Below are 22,267 nucleotides of genomic sequence, written 5' to 3'. Positions count from 1 at the left end.
TAACGATACTGAAAAATATTTTGACATATCTTCCTCCACTTGAAAGATAGTCAAAACATTTTTCAATACCGTTTGAAAGAGTTATCCCGTGGTTTAAAACGATTTTTTTTTAAGAATGTCAGTTATAAACTTGTGTATAGTGCTAATAATAGACAACAATTATTAGGTTATCCTAAAGGATGAAACACCTTCACTGGGAAGGTCGGATATATCATAAAAGATTCTTAATCAGAAAGATGTTGGGCGAACTAGAAGATCAATATTAACTAGATTTAAAGAACATATGGGCACAGATTAGGTATCCTATAAGTATACAGATAAAAATCTTGTCCCTAATTCGTGGTACGAAAATTGTTTTTTATCACGATGAGCAAACGAGTAAATTTTCTTGTGCGCAAAAATAAACTCCCGTTTAAACAGCGTAATAACTGCGCCGGTCACAAGGCCGGTCAGGCGCTGTGCACAATTTTAGAGGCCATAAGTGGGCGTGCTTGTGCGCAAACTAGTAACCTAACTAGCGACTCCGAAAATTGGAACCACGAAAAACAATGCTTTTGACAATAAGTTTATAATCTGTATATTCTCTGATATGGGTCGGATAAGATATTATGGCAGACCTGCTAAATATTGAAAAGAACCTTGTATAAATATCAATAATTTAAAATTAATTCTCAAATTACAGGCAATTAGAGGCATATGAGAGCGTCAAAATTAATAAATGTAAAGATAGTATGAACAGAGACAATGGCTTCAATTTCTTCCAGTTCTCTATTCATATTGCTCTAGTTTCGGTAGTTAAGCTAAGTTCCAACCCCTGTAACTGTAATTTAATAAACACCCTGCACCCTGTATATAAAATACGCATAAAAATTCACTAACTATTGAGTTGAATTGAGGATGATTGTAGAACTTCTCCAGCGTTGCGTAAGTGGTGTTGTCAGGTAGTTTGAACTGGTCGGTTTGGTTAACATAGGTGTCGCCATCGTCGTACGAGATGTAAACAGCCGATGGGTTCACTTGCTGGTACTCGAAAAGACCGAACGACGGATCACGGGCCAAACAAATTACCACTTTGCTGTTTTCTCCGACCCAATGTACCATTAGCTGTTTGTGGGTATCATTAAGATGATTAATCTGTGGAAAAAATAAATATTTATTATATATTTTTCAATAAAAAACCACAAAATAAATTTTATACATCTATTTTTTAGAGTGTAGTTTCATTTTATATTATTATACCTTTAACACGCCATGGAAAATCGTATTTTAAAAAATATTCATATAAACATGGTTTCAAAAAAATTCAGTTCAGTTTAAAAATTCAGGATCTTGAAACTGAATGTGTTCATGTACGCCATCTCGAACACAGCCGTACCATTCTTTTCTCGAGGGTATTAGCGGCACTTTTGACTACCCTGTAACTTCGTTGTCGATAAAGCAAGAACATTAATTTTGACTCGGACTCATTTTTTTATAATATTCTTTGTTTATTTCTGGCAAGGATGTATTTTTAATGAAAAAATATTTTCCAAAGCACTTTTTTAAACTAAACAAGTTAGTTAAAACCTTTGGTTAAAACAGAAGATCTTAGAATAAAAATAAGTTTTTAATTTTTTTCATATTGTTCCACCACTTCTAAAAAAATCCTGAGTGTAAAGGAGTATAAAAGATATTTTTTGACGATTTTTAGTGAGTGACATATTTCACAAAGGTTAAAAAAATTAAGATTTTAATTTTCTTTCCTCCCCTTCGTTTAAAGCCGGAGTCTCGTGCATCCGAAATCCGATGACACGACGATCCGACGGTGCTCCTATTGGCCGAAATATTTTGACACCAATTTTTATCCGATAATTTTAACTAATCGTCCGACGTCGTATAAAGTTAAATTTTGTTTAACTTTTGTACGATACTGTGTGTTTTTTAACCTCACTTTTTTTGAAAACATTTGTTTTTAAAAACAAGTTTAGTGGAAGTGGGCAATTTCGGATATTTGGCGAGGAAGTTATTTTTATAAGTGTTTCTCCAATAAACCATGACATGAATCTCTATTCAGTGCAGCAGAAAAATGTCAAAACTGTCAAATTTCGGAACGAACTTTCGGATGTATGTGACAGGCTTTTTTATTTCACAGGATAACTTCAAATTTCGGATGTCGTACCATCGGATTTCGGATGCATGAGACTCCGGCTTAAATTGCCCACTTCCCACTAAACTTGATTTTAAAAACCAATGTTTTCAAAAAAAGTGAGGTTAAAAAACACACGATATCGTACAAAAGTTAAACAAAATTTAACTTTATACGACGTCGGATGATTAGTTAAAATTATCCGATAAAAATTGTTGTCAAAATATTTCGACCAATAGGAGCACTGTCGGATCAGTCAAATATTGAGTTGGATGCATGAGACTCCGGCTTTAAGCCGGAGTCTCATGCATCCGAAATCCGATGGTACGACATCCGAAATTTGAAGTTATCGTGTGAAATAAAAAAAGCCTGTCACATACATCCGAAAGTTCGTTCCGAAATTTGACAGTTTTGACATTTTTCTGCTGCGCTGAATAGAGATTCATGTCATGTTTTATTGGAGAAACGCTTATAAAAATAACTTCCTCGCCAAATATCCCGAAATTGCTCACTTCCCACTAAACTTGTTTAGTAACTTAAAAACAAATGTTTTCAAAAAAAGTGAGGTTAAAAAACACACGATATCGTACAAAAGTTAAACAAAATTTAACTTTATACGACGTCGGATGATTAGTTAAAATTATCGGATAAAAATTGTTGTCAAAATATTTCGACCAATAGGAGCACCGTCGGATCGTCGTGTCATCTGATTCCGGATGCATGAGACTCCGGCTTTAAGCCGGAGTCTCATGCATCCGAAATCCGATGGTACGACATCCGAAATTTGAAGTTATCGTGTGAAATAAAAAAAGCCTGTCACATACATCCGAAAGTTCGTTCCGAAATTTGACAGTTTTAACATTTTTCTGCTGCGCTGAATAGAGATTCATGTCATGTTTTATTGGAGAAACACTTATAAAAATAACTTTCGCCAAATATCCCGAAATTGCCCACTTCCCACTAAACTTGTTTTTAAAAACAAATGTTTTAAAAAAGTGAGGTTAAAAAACACACGATATCGTACAAAAGTTAAACAAAATTTAACTTTATACGACGTCGGATGATTAGTTAAAATTATCGGATAAAAATTGTTGTCAAAATATTTCGACCAATAGGAGCACCGTCGGATCGTCGTGTCATCGGATTTCGGATGCATGAGACTCCGGCTTTAAAGCTTGATTTTCATGCATCCGTTACGTTGGTACGTTGGTCCGACGGTGCTCTGATTGGTCATAGCGTTTTCGCGCCACTTTTCATCCGTAAATATTTTACTTCAGCCCGTCAACGGACCCGTTCATACGATAACGGACGTTTTGACACTTTTTTCAGAGCTTTTTTGACAAATTTAATCTAACCTTAATAAAAATATAAGTAAAATAGCAAAATCGTTATGGAAACGAAAATATAAAATAACACCAACGTATATCCGATAAACGGAGGCATGAAAATGCAATAAATTTAAAAACTGCGTTATTTTCTAACCAATCAAAGTCTTTAAATTCTACCAATAAAATTAATATCGTATCAACGTATCGTCGGACAACGGATGCACGAAAATCAAGCTTAAGAATCATGATCATATTATTTTTTCATGTCTCAGACTTCTAAGAATTAGAAAAAAAACATCATTAATTAATTTTGAATTTTACTATAAAAATAAAAATAAAATTGAAAAAACATTTTTTTTTGAAAATCTCAAAAACCGAGCTAAAAATTTAGGTGAATTATTTCGATTCGACACCAAATCGATCCTTTGAGTGCGAGTTAAAAAAGCCGCGGGGGCATTTTCCATATTAATCCGTCTATTTCTACCCTTTGATCCTCACCTATTGTTATTCTATATCCTATCGATGATAAATATCGACAGTTATCGATATATTGAAAAAATCACATCCCTAATAATTTCATCGAGCAATTCTGGGAGATTTCCACCTATTATAACAAACCACAATAAGCTGTTTTTCTTTCTAAATATAGAATAAATCTTTTAGAATGCTAGGTAAATAAAATAAATATCCTGGAATATCCCAATGAATAAAAGATCTAACATTTTTCAAATTCATAAAGAAATTTATCTAGTATAAAATTACAGCAATCATTTTCCTCAAAGGTTTTAAATTTTCTATCGATTTTATTTCAAAATTATTATTTGAAAAATGATATTTATAAATAAATTTAATTAAAAGTGTACTTTTGCATGCCGTAACATACCAATTTGCTATAATTGGTGAAATAACTAGACTGCAAAGCCTAATAATATTTAATTATTTCTGTTTAAAACATATTTTTTTCAACAAAGAACTCGTAACATAACAAATAGCTATTTTTATAACAATAGGTTTTTAAAAATTTTTATCGCAAAACATTTTACTAGCTTAGTAAGTACATTTTTTGATAAGTGCAAACATACAGGGTGAGTCAGTGTTCTGAAATACCTCCCATATAAGATTAAACCAGAATAATAAACCTCATAAATATTTCAGATATTATCGCTCCTAATAAATTTTGTCAAGTATAGATGTTTATTATTAATTTTATTTAACGTCATCCTTGTTGCTGTTTTAATATGTTAAGGAAGCACAAAATTTATTTAGTTCAATGCTAGGGAAAAGCTAACTATAAATTTTGTGCTTCTTTAACATTTTAAAACAGCAAAATAAATACGGTTTGATCGAATAAAAACGGCGTCAGCGATGGCTCCGAAATGAAGATCGCTGTCATTTTATATGTAAAATTATATGGGAAATGTCATCGATCCTCATTTCATAGCCATCGCTGACGCCGTTTTTATTCGATCATAGGGTATATGACATTAATCGATATTAACAATAATTCTAGATTGCCTAGATTATAGATCTAGAATTTTTGACATTACAGGCGAGGCACAAAAAGTCATTTCTACTCCAAACAGAACATGCTATTTTTTTCAAACGTTCACAAGTAATTTTTAAACAATGTCAAACGTTCCAAATAAAAAGATTTAAATGTAATACCTTGTAAATTATATATCGAGAAACTACCTATGTTTACGCTCGTTGAATTTGACACTTTTTGTCAGTTTAATAATATAATTTTCGTACTTTTGTGCTTAGGCATAAAAGTGTCGTACTTTAGAGTTAATAATAAAAAAGATTTTCGAAAGATTTACCATAAGATTACTATAAATTGGAAACCCAATACAGAGCTTATTCGAAACAATGGATCCCCCTGTATACCAAATGCCAATTAGGAATGATAATTAGTGAAACAACTAGAATGCAACTAAAAATATCTAATCATTCCTGTTAAAAATACCTATATTTTTTTTTAAACAAAGAAAAAAAATCTATTTTTAGCTAATTTTTAAATACCTAGTAAAGGATGAAAGCATCTGTTTATGGTATCTAGATTAAATACGAAAGATAAACAAAGATAAATATGACAAAATCGATATGTCTGACTCCAACAACGTGAAATATAAACGTATATTTCATCTTGCATTAAACGAAACACCGGAAGCCTGCTTATCAAATATAATTGATTTAATTTCATAGTAATAAAGTGCATTACTATTGCGTGGCCCCCTAATATGTGATGCGGGATGTGTTAAGACTTGTGATACGATTTGTACAATTACTAATCACATCTCTGTAAACTGACCTTTGCATTATTTGTTTAAATAAGAAAAAAACCGCAATTGGAGAATGCAAATTATGAATCACAATAACTTAATTTGTTTCTTGTTAAATTTCACGCAAGATATATACAAGTAAATAGAATATAATATCACTTGAACCGATTGTACTGATAATAAAAACAATAAATAATTTAAACGTCATTCTACGGCTAGGTATTTTACGTTTTGAATTTATAATTTCCCCTACGCGTATTTACTCGACTAATAAAATCTAAATTTACCAACTTACCTTAGTAGATGGGTCCACTACAGAATCAGGTACTGAAGGAGATGCTCGTTTATATCTTTCGGCCCCATTATTCGTGGATATATCGTCAGATTCCTCCGCTATGAACTCGTAAATTCTATTGACCGGCGGATCTCGATTGCCGTGTATAGTTTTTATGTGTTTTTCGATGTCGCCGTTCGTATTGACCACGAAATACAGCGCGTATATTAGAAATATAAAGACGAATTTGTTCTGGTGCATTTTTAAAGACACGTACAATATCGCTCGTCAGCTGTGCGCTGTGCGAACGAATATGAAAACAAAAACGTATCAAACGTGATCAAAACTTGATTTTGCTGCGTTAAGGCTGTCAAATGCCAAAGTGATGCCAAACAAACATCAAATTCACGTCAAATTCAAATGATCGTCATTTATTCTGTGGTAGATGCATATATATTGTATTTTAAAGATTTTTATATTTTTACACAGTTCCTAAGAACTAAGAACATATTTTGGTATTTTGAAATCTGACTGCTTAAAATGTAATAGTACATTTTTGAAATATATTTTTGGACAACCCTGATCCATATGTCACTTGTCAATTTGGATTTTACCATTTTGCCCTTTTTGTATTTTATAATTATTTTGCTGTTCTTATTAAGAAAGCCGCATATTAAACAGATAAGTTTAGTGATAATTTGTAAAAAGCAAGTTGTTGTTCGAGAAACATGACTGGCTCGGACGATTCCAAGGAAAAAGACGAATCTAATACAGGTAATAATTTAAAAGTCGATCCAGAAAATTCAGGTGTCCAGGAAAATGCAAAGGAGGATAAACACGAAGACGTGCCTGATGATTTTTTCGATGATTTTGAAAAGGAAGACTTCATGGCTGGACTAGATATCGTCGACGAAGATGAGGAAGGAGAAGCGCAGGAAGAAAGGGACAAATTTACTATAGAAAAACAGGTGGAAAAGGAGATTCCAATTAAAAAAACCAAGAAGAAAATCGAGAGGGTGAGGAAAAAGATTAAGAAACCTGCCAAATCAGCGAACCAAGAAGGGATCGTATTGACCGCGGATGAAGAACTGAAACAACTCGATGCGGAAATTGACAAAGCGAAAACCACAAACAAACCGAAGAAGCAAAAAATCACCATCGATGCAGACACATTTGATATTCGAAGGGATCCGGAAAAAACGCGACAAGCAATTCAAAAGGACAAAATTAAGACGGCCAAGGACAAGGAAAAACGACGTATAACTGACATAGTTCAAACTGGTTTAGTGCCTCCGGGAATGGAACTGGAAGTAGACCTGGAAGACGTGCAACAAAATTACAGACCGATTCGTGACCTGCGCGAAAAATTAAAACCGAAAAAGTCGAGAACTCGTTCGCCTCAAAAAACACACGACAGCCCGCCTAAAAAAAGGAGAAGTCGCTCGAAAAATAAGGTATCGCCAAAAAGAAAAAGCCAATCGAAAAATAAGTTATCTCCGAAAAGAAAAAGCCAATCAAAAAATAGGATATCTCCAAAAAGAAAAAGCCGGTCGAAAAATAGATCTCCAAGAAAACAATCACCGTCACCTCCGAGGAAACGCTCATCCAAGTCCCCTCTAAGACGTAGAAGAGCGGACACAAGGAATCTAGTCTATAGAAGGAGTCCCTATAGGTCGAAATCTCCCAGGAGAAGCCCGATCAGGAGGAGTCCCAAGTATAACTTGAGGCGCAGTCCACCGATGTATCCAAGAAAATCCAGAAGTCGAAGTCCGATTCTTGTCAGGCGTCGTTCCAGAGATCGCGGGACGTCGCCCTTGTATCGCAGGTCGAGGAACCGGAGTTCGAGTCCTAGACCGAGGAGATACAGGTCCAGGTCGAGGTCGCCTCGTAAACCATTGAGGAATAAGGAGAAAATGTCGTTTTTAGAGGAGTTAGCCGTTAAACTTAATGAAACACGAGCTCCTAGTGCGCCTGTTATCCCGCCTGCTCCTGTCATGTACAGCGTAACTGTACCTCCCCAACCAGTGGTAGTTCCAGCGCCAGTTCCGGCACCCGTACCTCAAGTACCCTATTTTCCTCCTGTGGTTCCAAGAGCTCCTGCGCAACCGCCGCCTCAGCAGCAGCAGCCCTACGATCCGTACGACCAGAGTTTTTTCATCGGAACTCCCCCATCCAAACAGCCTGGGCCATCTCAACAGCATTCCAATGGGGTACCTGCCAAGAACAAGATGCCCTCTATCGCAAAAGTAATATTGTTTTATTGTCGTAGTTTTTTTGTGAGAATCTAAAAACTTTTTCTGGTTTTTTTAGTTATTCGAAGACCAGAAGATTAGGCTTAGCGATTATTTGGCGATCACGGCCAAGCCACAAGGTGTGAAACGTTTTTTTTTCTTTTAGTTTCTTATTATATTTATTTTATGTTGATTTATTTCTAATTCGTGACAGGTAAATAGCATGTATTTCTCAGTGGCGTGCATATAATGTAGGCAAAATGGCGTTGCCTGATGTCCTAGGCATTATAATTTTTTTATATCACTGCATTTATAATTTATTACTAATCCAACAAATATTTGCAATATATTTGTTGATATATCTATAGATAGAAAATATAAGCGTTATCGCGCAATTCCCATATAAAATTTACCATAAAGGCGCACCATATGATTTACTTTATATTGTCTCTAATGGGATGGTAAAGGTTGCGCTTTTGCAGTTCTTCCACATACTGTACAGCGCGCAATGACTGGAAGGCCAATGTGTAAGAAAGAGATAGTATAAGGAAGTGTTTTGTCAGTGTCGCGCGTCGACTGGTGTAGTGATGCCAAATTTGAAAATGTTTTCCCAATTTATATAAACAGTATATTGTTTTATTAGGAGTAAAAATGACATTTTTTGCGACGAGGCTGTACGACATACAGTCGAGGCACAAAAAGTCATTTTTACTCTGAATAGAACATGCTATTTTTATTCAAAAGCCACAAATAAGTTTTTAAAAAATTTCAAACGTTCCAAATAATAAAAACATATTTAAACGTCATACCTTGTATGTAATTATATATTAGGGTTCCCAACCGTCCCGGTTTGACCGGGATTAACCAGGAATCAGAAAGTTTGTCCCGGCGAAAATTTTGCCTTGGCCGGGACCAAAAAAATCACATTTACATATAATATATTTGAATTTCTAATATTTAACGTTTTGTTTCAATTATTTAAAAACTTAAAAATAATTGTCCCGGAATCGCCGATGCTCAAGTTGGGAACCCTATTATATATCGAGAAAATATGGTTACGGCTCGTCGAATTTGACACTTTAATGTCAGTTTAATAATATATTTTCGTACTTTTATGCCTAGGCGTTAAAATTACTTTTTTATATTGTCAATCACATCGCAAAAATTAATACTTTTGTGACGTTTTATATTTTATTTTATCATTTTGTCAATTTTTGCCTCCTCTGCTTTGGTTTGTACTGCACGCCACTGGTATTTCAATAAAAAAAAATCTTGATACTGGCATCTGTTTTTTTAGCAAATTCAGTAGAGTTCCACAATGGATATGCAATACAAATCGGATTCCAGAACGTTGATGAGTTTAATTTACTTAGAGTATACTGTATGATCGAAAAAAAGGCGCCACAGTAAGTAGTAGCTTTTGAAATGACAATATTATTTGGCGAACCGACTCCTTGTTAAAAATGTACATAAGAACTTCTAAAAAATCATTATTTAAATAGAAAAAAATCATCCAGGTATTATTCATATTCTTTTTATTATCCGAATAATAATTTTGATAAATTTTATATCAATTCTAGCTTAAATTTGTCAATCTTGTGGTATAGAGGGCTGAATGATTCTCGATGTTTTCGTTTACATTTAGATTCAAGTATTTTCTATATGTTTCACTGTCTTTGAATAGGCTATTATCGTCCCAATATTTTTCATTGAATTTCTGTTTTATAATGTCTAGTATGGAGTGATAGCAGTGGCGGAGTGTGGCGTCAATACAAGGGGATGTAATAAGTAACTGCAAGTAACATTTTACCAACACAATAAAGATTTTTCTTTTTTTTTATTAAAGTCTTTAATTTTGAAGTTACAAAAATCAAATATACAAAAAATGTAACAGGTAAAAAAAATAATCAAACCAATTTATAACAAATAATTAATTTAAGTAAAAAACAAAGCTATTAAAAGTATCTGTTAGATAAAATAGTAGTAGACAAGGGCAACAAAAAAGTTTATTGAGTGACTTACAACCACATAGCCATCAGTGTTCACTTTTATAAACATTTTCACTAAAATGATCAATACACCATTTTAATTTAGTATTAATATTCAAAATATGCTTTTGAGGTCTTTCTTCAATAGTTTTTAATTTTTCTGAATACTCTGAATACACCATAGAACTGAAGGATGATTGCAAAATTATTTCTATTTTACAGCCGCACTCAGAAACGGCCATCGCGACGCGCGACCGTATATTTTATTTTATACAACAAATGAGATGTATTTAAAAAATCACATCACATACCGACTAAAACAGCGAACCGGAGCCGTAGTCGCGGCCGGAAAGTTCATTGATACCGGCTCGCGTTCGGCGGCGTTCAATATTGTAACGAAGACAGTCGCATTATCGAGTTGTCCAGTTATTTTTAGCGTTTAGCGTAGGTCTTAGTGTTATCTATAAAGGTCGACAAATACACACATTAAAAATAATTGAACTTGAATTTAATTATTTGAATAAATTTACTGAAAATTTTAATTTATTATAGGAGATCTCAGTGACTTTTTTAAATAAAAACGTATTACAATATTTCGAAGGGATGCGACGCATCACCTGCATCAATGGAAGCTTCGGACGGAAGTCATTGTCAATCCGGAGTTTAACCATATTTTTTTTATTGCAAATAATTAATCTTCATACAATTTTATGACACCCATATTTATTTTACTTCCAATTTCATCCCATTTTTTTTTAAATTAATCAATATTAAGAATTTCAAATTTACACTTTTGCAATCTCTGACGTCACCTATCAAAAGTGTGTGCCAGCAGGTACAAAGGTAAATAAAAACCATTTTTCTAAATGTATTTTAAAGTAGATATAAAATTAATTGTTAAATAAAACTTAAGGAACTTACGTTAAAGTGATCTTCACAGCAAAATCTCGTACTTTTGCTGACATATTGTTGTCTTGCCTCTTCAAACCAGGCTCTTCGACGGCTTTCATCCAAAGGAACAGTTATAATAACTTTTCCTGGAGCGCCTTCAGAGTTATTTAGACAGCCCTTCACAAAACAAACTTTAACACTCTTCATTAGAAAAATAATAACAAAGGAGGGTACAATAAAACAAAATTGAAAACTCAAAGTATTTAACGCCAGACGCAAAATCCACAAAATACAAATCAAACCCTCGAACGCCTCGAAAAATAGTAACCTGTTAATTATAAAAGTTTAAGTTTTGATTTCTAGTAGTCAAAAATATAAAAGTAAATTAATTTAATATTAGTGTAATAAAGAATAATCCCGCATAAAAACGTATTTTTTAACGATCTAAAAATAGAAAAATCTAACGTGATTTTAAGATATATGGTGTAAATACGGTAGCAGAGAACTAGACACGCCATAATATTATTCTTCAGAGGCTCGCGCCCTGTGTCAACTATTCAGTCAAATGCTGATAGGTGGCATCACAATTTTCTTGCGTTATTTCAAACCAGTGAAATTTGTATTGAATTTATATTATTTATTCCTTAATTGTAACTTCGTTGCATTTCTTTTTGTTTTGAGGGAGTACTTTTTAATCACTTCAAATGAATGTTATATTAAAAATAACAAAAATTTACTATGGTTAAACACCGGATTAACATTTCAAAGGTCAAAAACGACGCTGTTTTTCCGATCATACAGTATGCTCAATTGTTTTAAAGTTTTTTGTTATCTAAGAATATCAAAACTTAACGTACTAAGTTTACATATTTTAGGTGTTCCTTTATACTCTGTCTCTATGTAGTATTTTCCAATTTTTATCACGACTAAAAAGATTTTTTTTCTGTCCCAGTGAGTAGTTCAACGTCAGAAAAGTTGCAGGAGAAAATTAGGGGTAAGTTCTTTTTTCCCTTTCTATCTCTCTCGTTACCAAAAATACTGTTCCTACGTTACTGAGTGTTTGAAATAAACGTTTCGACGATGGATTGCAGCCATCCAGCGCTGCCAGGAAGCCGTCAAGATCCTCAGCGAGAAACGATTTTCCGGACCTCTCTTGATCACGAAAACGGACACGTACAAGCCGCCCATCGACGATCAGCGCGTGTCGCCGTTGCTGAGGAGACCCGTGGTCCTGTTCCCCTTCACCACCGCTGGACCGAAGAGGAAACCCGAATTCGAGGTCAAGCACCGGTGCAAGTCGCTGCTGGAGCGGCTCGGAGCCAAAAACACCACGTCCAACCTGATCGTCGTCCAGTCCGACAGAAAGGCTCCCGCGGCCCCCAAGATCACCGAAGTCCCCAAGAAAGAATTCGTTCAGTTTAAGCATAAGTTAGAGTCTTACAATAAGCCTGCCCCTCCGAAAATACCGGTCATTACCAAGTCGTTTAGTACTCAAACCGATCGGGAACTATCAATTTGTAGGGAGTGTTTTCACAGGAAGGGTATACTGTACGCGAATTGCGGGGTTCAAACGGGGAATCCCGTCATAACGTTTTCGGTGGGTACTCAAGTGTACGAGTCCGATTTCTACTCGATGATCCCCAAAACTCAATCTCTGGCGTCTCTGACACCCGCTCAGTTGCTCGGGAAGCAACTGATGACCGGCGATAACGCTCGTAACAAGAATTTAGACGTTTTCGGTCTGCATCAGGGAAACAGACCGAGCCTACATGAAAGTCGGTCGTTTTTACCTTTCACTAACCCTACCGCGCCTGCTCAGTCGTTTCAAAATAACTCAGGGGATTCGCGGTACCCTCCGCCACCACCTCCACCACTGTTGAGTTCGTTTTTTATGTCCAATATGAATCAGAATACGCAGACGCCGTTTAATAGTGATCATAACCGGAGGGGCAATAGTTATAATAGTAATCAGAGGTTTTAGGGTACATAGATGTTTTTAGATAGTAAGAAGTTAGCTTTAAGAACACGTTGCTTTTATCATGTTGCGCGAGATGATTTTGATTGTTCTTTTTTGTTTTTAGTGTTTTCAACACTAGCAAGATTGTAAATTTTCTTTATGTATAAAATATAAACGGTGTAACAATTAAAATAAATTGTTTTATTTTGTATTTTAGTGTATACTTGAGGCTGATTTTAATAAACAATTTAGATTTTTGTAAATATATTCAGAAAACTTTCTTTTAAAAAACGTGTTTCATAAGTTATTTTTTATATTTTTTTTTTAAGTAGAACACTGTAGTTTAAATAGGTAAATTACATAGTATATCACTGTCAAACAAAACTAAGTGTGTGTTTCAAAAAAGCTGGTTCTATTTATACATGTGTAAAAAAATATTGCGCCAAAGTTCAGTGGTTGATACCTCAGATAAAAAGAAAAAAATGTTTCTATGAACATGCTCTAAAATATGCTTTTTGGGGAAGTTACAGCCCTCGAAAGTTTTTACGGCTCTAACTTAATATATACGTTGTATTTTTTTTTATTTAAGCTTCATTCAAAACCTCAAAATTAGTGGAACAAATTAGTGGTTTCAGTTAGCGTAGAAGTTTGTTCCTTTAATTTTAATGTTAAGCATTCAGAACAATAAAATTGGTAGTAATTTTCCAATAGTAGAAAAATATTAACAGACTTTAGCTTCATTCAGAACCTCGCAATTAGTGGACTAAATTAGTGGTTTCAATTAGCGTAGAAGTTTGTTCCTTTAATTTCAATGTAAGTATTCAGAACGTCAGAGTTAGTGGTAGATATTTTCAATTGGTAGAAAAAGTTTTAACTTTTCCAAAATTAGTGGCAGTAACTTTCAATTAGTAGAAGGTTAACAGACTCTAGCTTCACTTAGAACCTTGCAATTAGTGGAATAAATCAGTGGTTTCAATTGGCGTAGAAGTTTGTTTCTTTAATTTCAATGCAAGCATTTAGAACGTCGGAATTAGTGGTAGATATTTTCAATTTAAGCTTCATTCAAAACCTCGAAATCAGTGGTATAAATTAGTAGTTTCAATTAGCCGTAGAAGTTTGTTCATCTAATTTTAATGTAAGCATTCAGAACGTCATAATTAGTGGTAGTAATTTTCAATTATTGGAAAAAGTTAACAAACTTGACTTTTCCACTAATTATACTTGAAAATTTGCGAAGAATGTCATTTTGGCCTTTGATTATCACTCGTCAAGAGAAATTTGGTTAGAAATCAAAAGTTTATTGTTTTATAAGCTAAATATTAGGATTTCTCTATGGACATATTATGCACAATACTCGAATTCGGGTACTGCCCGAAAAAAATACGCAGAACTAGTTTTGAGCAAAAAATATTTCCCAAACCCAAGCGCCAAGAAGATTCCGATGTCATACTGTATTTTGTGGCGACTGAGGAAATGTTTTCTATAATTCACCAGGCACATATAGCTACAGGCCATCAACAACATAAATGTTTGTTTTTTTTTTGTTTATATTTTATCTATTAGGTATCTAACCATTCTTAGGATTCCGTTATTTTAATTTTTATATTTTATAAGTTGAATGGTAAGTACTAAGTACATTAGACTAATACATTTGCCGGAGCGTATGGTCTTGTAGAAAAAATAATGTTATTTGCAACTCTAAGTACCACCATTCAAGTTCCTGTTCTGTTCAAATCTGTCTACGGGTCTGCGGCCGCTCTTTGTTTTGGCCGCCCGCGTGCGGTGCACGCGCTGCACACCTACTAGGATCGGCCCTGCAAATACATAATATAATATGCTACTGTATACATATTCATATAGGTACCTATATTATTACGTATTTATCCATTTATAAAATATTTATGAATAAAGTTTTATTTTTTTAAGTACATATTTTATTGTCAGTTTAATTATATTTGAATCAAACACATTCATAAACAATCCATCCTTTGTGTTAGGGCGTTATTGATCAAATAGGACAAGCAAAACTAGTATTGGATATTTTGAAATGCACCAAACTAGTTTTGCGCAATTCAAAATGCATAGTACTAGTTTTTGACTATATTGTAATGCGCAATACTCGTTTAAATGGACAATTTCGGGTTTGGGAAATATTTTTTGCTCAAAGCTAGTTCTGTGCATTTTTTTCGGGCATTACCCGAATTCGAGTATTGTGCGTAACAGACTACCATGCCCTAGACACTCAATGGTAATTTTATAGAACTAGAAATTTAGTTTCTTCCGCATCGCCAGACGGCGCAAAAGACATTAAAGTACAGGTTTCTAATTTATATTATGAAGATGACATGACAGTCTCTATGTTAACTACTGTCTATGGTCTAGTTTTTGTCTAGTTGACAAAATGTTGGTGATCCGTCAAGTTATTTTTAAATCATTATTTAAATAATTATTAATTCAGATATTCCCAGATATTCCTGATTTGTCGGAAAGTTCAGTGATTTGTGTTTATAGTTTGTGTTTTTATTAGTTTGTGCATTCTGATACTTACAGTCGATCATCATTTTCGTGTTAGATACTAAACTTTTTTATTAAAGTCATTTTGACATTTTAGAAATAATAATTTATAAACCAAATAAAAAAATAGTTTAATCATAAATAAGTAAGTACATAGTTGGTAATATATAGTATTTTTAGTAACAGTTGATTAGTAGTCTATAATATTTTTACTATATTATAATTTAGTTGTTAAATCAAAAAAAAATAGGCGATATGTGATCTATTGTTGGTGTTTAAAATGTATGTATTTATAATTTTAATTTTGTTGTAATTATGTTACACTTCTAATGATCTAATAAAACATAAAATGGAGTAAAAAAGTCTATATTTATATTTTATTTTACAAGGAATAATTTTGCGCTTGAATAACGTTACCGTTTTAATTAGCGTTAATAAGTAACGGAACGCTAAAATTATGTTATGCCAAAACTCTCCATTAGTTTCTTCCGGATCACCAGGTGGCTCTAAATGACGGACCCATTTGTTTTATATCAGTGTCCAATCTATCTCTAGTACGTGACATTAGTCTATGCAGACTACCGCAAGCTGTTGCTAGGATATTTTATTAATTTTAATTGTGTTTTTTAGACATTGTGAATGATCGTAAACTAAAAAGTATAAAGTGTAATTGAAACCACTAATTGGGAGGTTCTGATTGAAGCTTTAGTCGAAAAAGTTGACAAACTTTTCCACTAATTATACTTCAAAATTTGCGAGAAATGTCATTTTGGCCTTTACCTTCCGTCAAGAGAAATCGTGGTTAGAAATCAAAAATTGATTTTTCCTTTAATTCCCTTATGTGATATGATTAGGCTTTTTCTATGGACTTTTCTTTCTCTAATGCAAGTTATTGCTAGGATATTCTATTAACTTTAATTTTGTGTCTTTAGATATTGTGAATGATCGTAAACTTTAAGTATAAAGTGTAATTGAAACCACTAATTGCGAGGCTCCGAATCAAGATTTTTAACTTTTGCCTAATGCTTTAAAATTTGCATTAATTTGCAAAACCCATCTTAAGCTTGATTTTCATGCATCCGTTATTACGATGATACGATATTAATTTTATTGGTTGAATTTGAAAACTTCGATTGGTTAGAAATAAAAATTAGTTAACAAATCGAAGCCTTTAAATTCAGCCAATAAAATTAATATCGTATCGTCGGACAACGGACCCATGAAAATCTGGCTTTATCCCTAAACGTTGTTTCAAGATAATACGCAAAAACTGTTTTAGGAATTGTTTGAAGTATTATTTTACAAAAAAAAACGTGTCCATTGAGTGGAATCATTGTTTTGTATCTCGTTTTTCTAGAAATATAAATTCATATTTAATTTTTAAAGAGAAAATACACAAAAATAATTCGGATAAGGCGGGTTTTGTTACAATATGATGCATATTGTGTGTTTTGCTATAGCAAGATATTTGCATCCTAACTTGATCTATTAGATATGCTATTTTATTAAAATTAGGTAAGGATTTGAAATGGATAAGACATCAGTAGTTAGAAAAATTAAATTTGTTTAAAAAGCTTATGAAAAAATGCGGGATTTGCAACAATAATGACAATAAAAAGCAGATTTAAGTGGATAAGACGGATTTTTTCTACAGTAACGTAATTTGTATTGAATTTTATATAGGAACAGGCGACTTTTGCTGCAGCTTGGGAGTATGTTTATATAGATTTCTGGGTAAATATATGTCATTAGGCTATTTAAAAAAAATACCTTTGAAGGTCCAAAACTTCCTCGGAAGACATCTCAGCAATTTACAACATTAGGATATCTGTTCATAGGAACTTTTTGATTTATTTCTATCTATAGAATCATCCAATGAAGTTTGGCGCATATTTTTTTCACACCCTGTATATGAAGAACATAGTAATTTTTTTTTATAGATTAAGAAAATTAAGTGTACAGGAATATCCAGAATTGCATCGCTTATAATACATTGTTGCGAATAAAATCGTTTGTTTTATTTTGTCCATTTAGCTTGGGGTGCTAGTGTAGGAAATTTCAAGAAATATTTTATTTATTTCTTTTTGCTTGTTAGGAAAAATGGTAGGTAATTAGGTAAAAAATGGTAGCTTGGTGCGTTTCAGTTGATTTTAAAAATTCCGACAGCAGCGCTCGATGCGGTAGAAATTAAAGTGCCCCATTAAAGTATATCACGCAGTCGCGATTCTGTTTATGTTGACCGCATTGAAATAATATGAAAATCGTGGTTTTGTCATATATTTAAATATTTTAGTTTTTACTTGTGAAGTTATTGAAACTATAAAACACTCAGGTAAGAGGTTTGTGTGATGTAACGCTGTTTCGGGTAGTAAAACTTAAATGAGAAAGAATCAGAATCGTAATCTGGGCGTCTCGTTGTGTTGTGACAATTTCGAATGTGAATAAAATGGCCGAAAAAATGTTGACACGTAAAGGAGGGCGTAATTACGTGGTTATTGGGTGCAATGACAAACTCAACTTTCCCAGATATTCAACTCTTCCCCAAACAACAATTTATAGCTTCATAGTTTCTCACACCGATTTGATCAACAGCAAAAATGGATTCAAGCAGTTCGACGAAACAAGTGAGTAAACAAAATGCCCATTACATAGTCAAAATATTATGAGAGGATAAAATATAATTTGCAATATTAAATGGTATAATTTTTAATCAATTAGTGATTAAAGTTTTTATGAACATCTTCTAAAATTATAATAATGTACCTTTAAAAAATTTCGTTATACCTAGCCCAAATAAACCCAATTATGATCTCACTAGCAAAACCGCTGGTGATTAAAACTATGCCCGCTACCGTAGTTGAACTCAACTAAAAAGTTTTATTAGCTTGAATAATAATAGAGAACAACGGCATACGGTCGAGTCGGCCGCTCCTGGCACGTATACGTAGACGTAAAGAATCTTTTACGTGTATAAAAAATAGAAAATATAAGAAATGCGCATGCGTACGTAAACGTTTACGTGTTTGTAGGCCGATTCGACCATGGATTCGACCGTATGCCGTTGTTCTCTAATAATAATACAAGTTAGGCCTTCTTAAGATATCAAAATATGTACTTTTTTATTTTTTTAGAATTTTTACAAATTTATACTTCCTGATGGTGTACTATCGATGTTTTTTTGTCTTGTCAAATTCACACATTCCTGATTTTTTAGAAATGAATAATAATTGATTATACTTAGGTTTAAATGTAATAACTTTCATTTAATAAATATAAATACCCATTTATTTTTTAGATGCAGGGAAAGATGTATTTTAGCAGAGAATATGAAGAAACAGATATGCTTATGAACATATACAGAAAGGTCCACAGACTTCGAGACATAGGAAAAGTCAAGTCCATTTAGCGTGTGTCCCTTTGAATAAGAAGACCAAGGAAGGAGCATATCAAAAATCTTAGGTACACCCGCGAGGGGCCTCAAATATGGCCGACTTAAATTCCGGTTTATCAGTGGGGTTCTAATTTTATTTAAAAAATGTAAAACTATGATGTAGGGTAGACGTGGGGTAGACTCAATAATGTGTTATTTTATTTTACGTTGTGAATAAATGTTGGTAGTTATTAAAATTGTTATAAAAATATATAATTCTAATAAAAATAGATAAATTATAATAAGTATTTATTAACACAAACATCCGATACGCTACTGAAGCAGGTAAGTCAAATTAACGTATCTAAATTCTTTGACATCTGATCTTTGACAAGTAATAAATAAAAGCTAAAATGCAAGAAAAATATATAATTTAGTTAATTTAAGTGAATTTCATAAACGATCGGTTTACTACACGTATGTATATTATATAGTCACTTACTAGCGAAAAGTTGTTCCATTATTTCACTCAATTTTTGCCGAGATCTACCGCACGCTACACAACCAACTATTTTAGAGTCTTTTCCGATAAATCGCGATAGTGTCACTGTTAATTTAAGTTCTGCCACAATTTCCATCTAGATTTACTACCTTTATACAACTATCAGTAGTAGAATAAATAATAAATAACATAAAATAAGCTCCGTAAAGACTGACAAATCCACAAAATTTCAAATCAAATTCAAATGTGTCAAATGAATCGTCAAACAGAACTGTCAAGGATCCCCACCCTAGAGAGCTATTTCCGCCCACCATGCATGAATACATGGATAGCATCAAGCCCCGTTCTCAGAACTGCGTCGTGTCGACAGCGACACTGATTGACACTTCAAACGACCAATGGGAGCTGTACTAAATTTAAAATTGACAGCTGTTTGAATTTTGTACAAATCTTATTGGTCCTCTTGACGTGTCGCTGGCGACAGTCGCTGTTCTGAGAACGGGGCTTTATGCTCCTTTCTTAAAGCCCCGTTCTCAGAACTGCGACTGTCGCCAGCGACACGACAAAAGAACCAATCAGATTTGTACAAAATTCAAACAGCTGTCAATTTTAAATTTAGTACAGCTCCCATTGGTCGTTTGAAGTGTCCATCAGTGTCGCTGTCGACACGACGCAGTTCTGAGAACGGGGCTTAAAGCCCCGTTCTCAGAACTGCGACTGTCGCCAGCGACACGACAAAAGAACCAATCAGATTTGTACAAAATTCAAACAGCTGTCAATTTTAAATTTAGTACAGCTCCCATTGGTCGTTTGAAGTGTCAATCAGTGTCGCTGTCGACACGACAAAAGAACCAATCAGATTTGTACAAAATGCAAACAGCTGTCAATTTTAAATTTAGTACAGCTCCCATTGGTCGTTTGAAGTGTCAATCAGTGTCGCTGTCGACACGACAAAAGAACCAATCAGATTTGTACAAAATTCAAACAGCTGTCAATTTTAAATTTAGTACAGCTCCCATTGGTCGTTTGAAGTGTCAATCAGTGTCGCTGTCGACACGACGCAGTTCTGAGAACGGGGCTTTAAGCCCCGTTCTCAGAACTGCGACTGTCGCCAGCGACACGACAAAAGAACCAAAACACCAAAAGTGTCCAAATTTTGACAAATTTTCAAAAATGACAGTTTTGTTTAGACTGACGTTTAATTTCATTTTATTTAAACTTGATAAGTTCGAAATTATTTATCTCAGATTCTTGAATTGCATTTAAAAATGGATGTCTATCAGGTTAATGAAAAAATTCAGATAATTTAGTGGATTTATCAGAACAAGTCGATTGAAGAAATAAAAACGGGATTCAGACAAGCTTTCGAGAATAGACCGGTGCCTTCAAAAGCCTCCATTCACAGGATAAAAGAAAATTTTGAAAAATATGGCAGCGTTACTCCCCACGTGCATAAAAAAACAAAAATTGAAGACAATTCTCGTGAGGAAACAGAAGGCTTAATATGCGCTGCCGTTGAAGAAAATCCAAATAGAAGCTGTGTACAAGTTGCTGAAGCAGTAAATTCAAGTACAACAGTTAAAAGGGTCCTCAAAAAACATGGTTATCATTCAAGAAAAGCTAGATTCATAAAATTTTCCCCGACGATCAATTTCAAAATTTTCTTAGGAGAATTGTTTTTACTGATGAGTCGTCCTTTTCCTTATTAAATCGGCAAAGAAAATTTGCATAGGTTTTATAATGTGCGAACTCAATATCCACAAAAACTAAATGTTTGAGCGGGTATTGTAGGGGAACACGTTATTGGACCATTTTTTATTGAGGGCAATTTAAATACTGCGAAATATTTGGATTTATTGCAACATCAAATTGTACCGGTGGCGGTGATTCGACGATTATTTGGCGAGAGGACCACAAATATTTTGATTGAGAACTTTGTTACTTTTATTATTTTTTATTAAAAAAACAAAGTTGTTAATATAATACCAATTTAAAAGTGTTTTAGTAGTTTTAATACACACTATGATACCGTATATATGATCGAAAAAAAAACGGCGTCCAGTTGGCTGGGAAATGAACATCAATGACATTTCCCATATAAATTTACATTTAAAATGACAGCGATCTTCATTCCATAGCCATCGCTGACGCCGTTTTTTCTCGATCATACGGTATAAAATTTATTTATTTATTTATTTATTTTTTTTATCACCTTTCAGGGTTCTTGGAGAGATAGCCGGGTTATTAACCAAGGCAGTCTCTAGTTCGCGTAAAGTGCGTAAATCTGAATATGCGTGCAATTTATTATTATTATAATGTACATTGTACATTATTAATAATATTATTCAAAATTTGGACACACGCTAAGTGGACTTGATTTTCCTGTTTCGAAGACTGTGGACCTCTGCTGTGACCTTTCTGTATACTATTATGTCGATTTGATATTTAGGCACATAAAAATGGCTAGTTTATAGCCAAATTTTTATTTTGTTTGTTTAATTTTCTTGGTACTTTTTTTCAGATAAAACCTGAATTAGAAAAAAATATGCATGTGTTCTAGTTTTTTTTTTCTTAATTTTTAAATGCTGTAGGCTGTAGCTCCATGTCAAGTTCATAATAGGTTTTTTTTAACATTCCATCAAAACTACGGAGGCCTTAAAAGGCCTTTTAGCCTCCGTAATTAAAATTGTAGAATCAGCTTCAGCAACATTTACAGTTACCTTGTTTAATTCTTCTTATACATATATTGCATTAATTTTTCTGTTACCTTAAGATTTCTCTATTCTTACACCTAATTTATGTGAT

General features: G+C 33.5%; 2 protein-coding genes across 2 annotated transcripts in view; one reads left to right on the top strand and one right to left on the bottom strand.

Annotated features, from left to right (window-relative positions):
* LOC115888220 (sortilin-related receptor-like) overlaps positions 1-6,388 on the bottom strand; it is a 33,271-nt gene extending 26,883 nt beyond the window's left edge. Inside the window, exons 1-2 of the mRNA XM_030907852.1 lie at positions 6,031-6,388; positions 880-1,134 (exon numbers count right to left, since the gene is read on the bottom strand). Coding sequence (XP_030763712.1) covers positions 880-1,134; positions 6,031-6,270 — 495 coding nt within the window. The 5' untranslated portion in view covers positions 6,271-6,388. The remainder of the gene's footprint in view (positions 1-879; positions 1,135-6,030) is intronic.
* Positions 6,389-6,597: 209 nt separating this feature from the next.
* LOC115888221 (serine/arginine repetitive matrix protein 1-like) lies at positions 6,598-13,272 on the top strand. The gene is made up of 4 exons (XM_030907854.1): positions 6,598-8,255; positions 8,320-8,380; positions 12,072-12,113; positions 12,211-13,272. The coding sequence occupies exons 1-4, from the start codon at positions 6,738-6,740 to the stop codon at positions 13,098-13,100; spliced, it is 2,511 nt and encodes an 836-aa protein (XP_030763714.1). The 5' UTR covers positions 6,598-6,737; the 3' UTR covers positions 13,101-13,272.
* The last annotated feature ends 8,995 nt before the right edge of the window (positions 13,273-22,267 follow it).

This window comes from Sitophilus oryzae, unplaced genomic scaffold (assembly GCF_002938485.1).
Source record: "Sitophilus oryzae breed Bouriz unplaced genomic scaffold, Soryzae_2.0 scaffold_690_pilon_pilon, whole genome shotgun sequence".
NCBI lineage: Eukaryota > Metazoa > Arthropoda > Insecta > Coleoptera > Curculionidae > Sitophilus > Sitophilus oryzae.
The sequence above is the reverse complement of the archived record's forward strand: the minus strand, read 5'-3'. Positions and strand labels throughout refer to the sequence as shown.

What these genes read in the sequence shown, in the direction of transcription:
- LOC115888221 (XM_030907854.1), top strand. Translation starts at nt 6,738, where the DNA reads ATGACTGGCTCGGACGATTCCAAGGAAAAAGACGAATCTAATACAGGT. An exon ending in AGATGCCCTCTATCGCAAAA is followed by an intron (nt 8,256 to 8,319) that starts GTAATATTGTTT and finishes TGGTTTTTTTAG; the next exon opens with TTATTCGAAGACCAGAAGAT. An exon ending in GATCACGGCCAAGCCACAAG is followed by an intron (nt 8,381 to 12,071) that starts GTGTGAAACGTT and finishes TTTCTGTCCCAG; the next exon opens with TGAGTAGTTCAACGTCAGAA.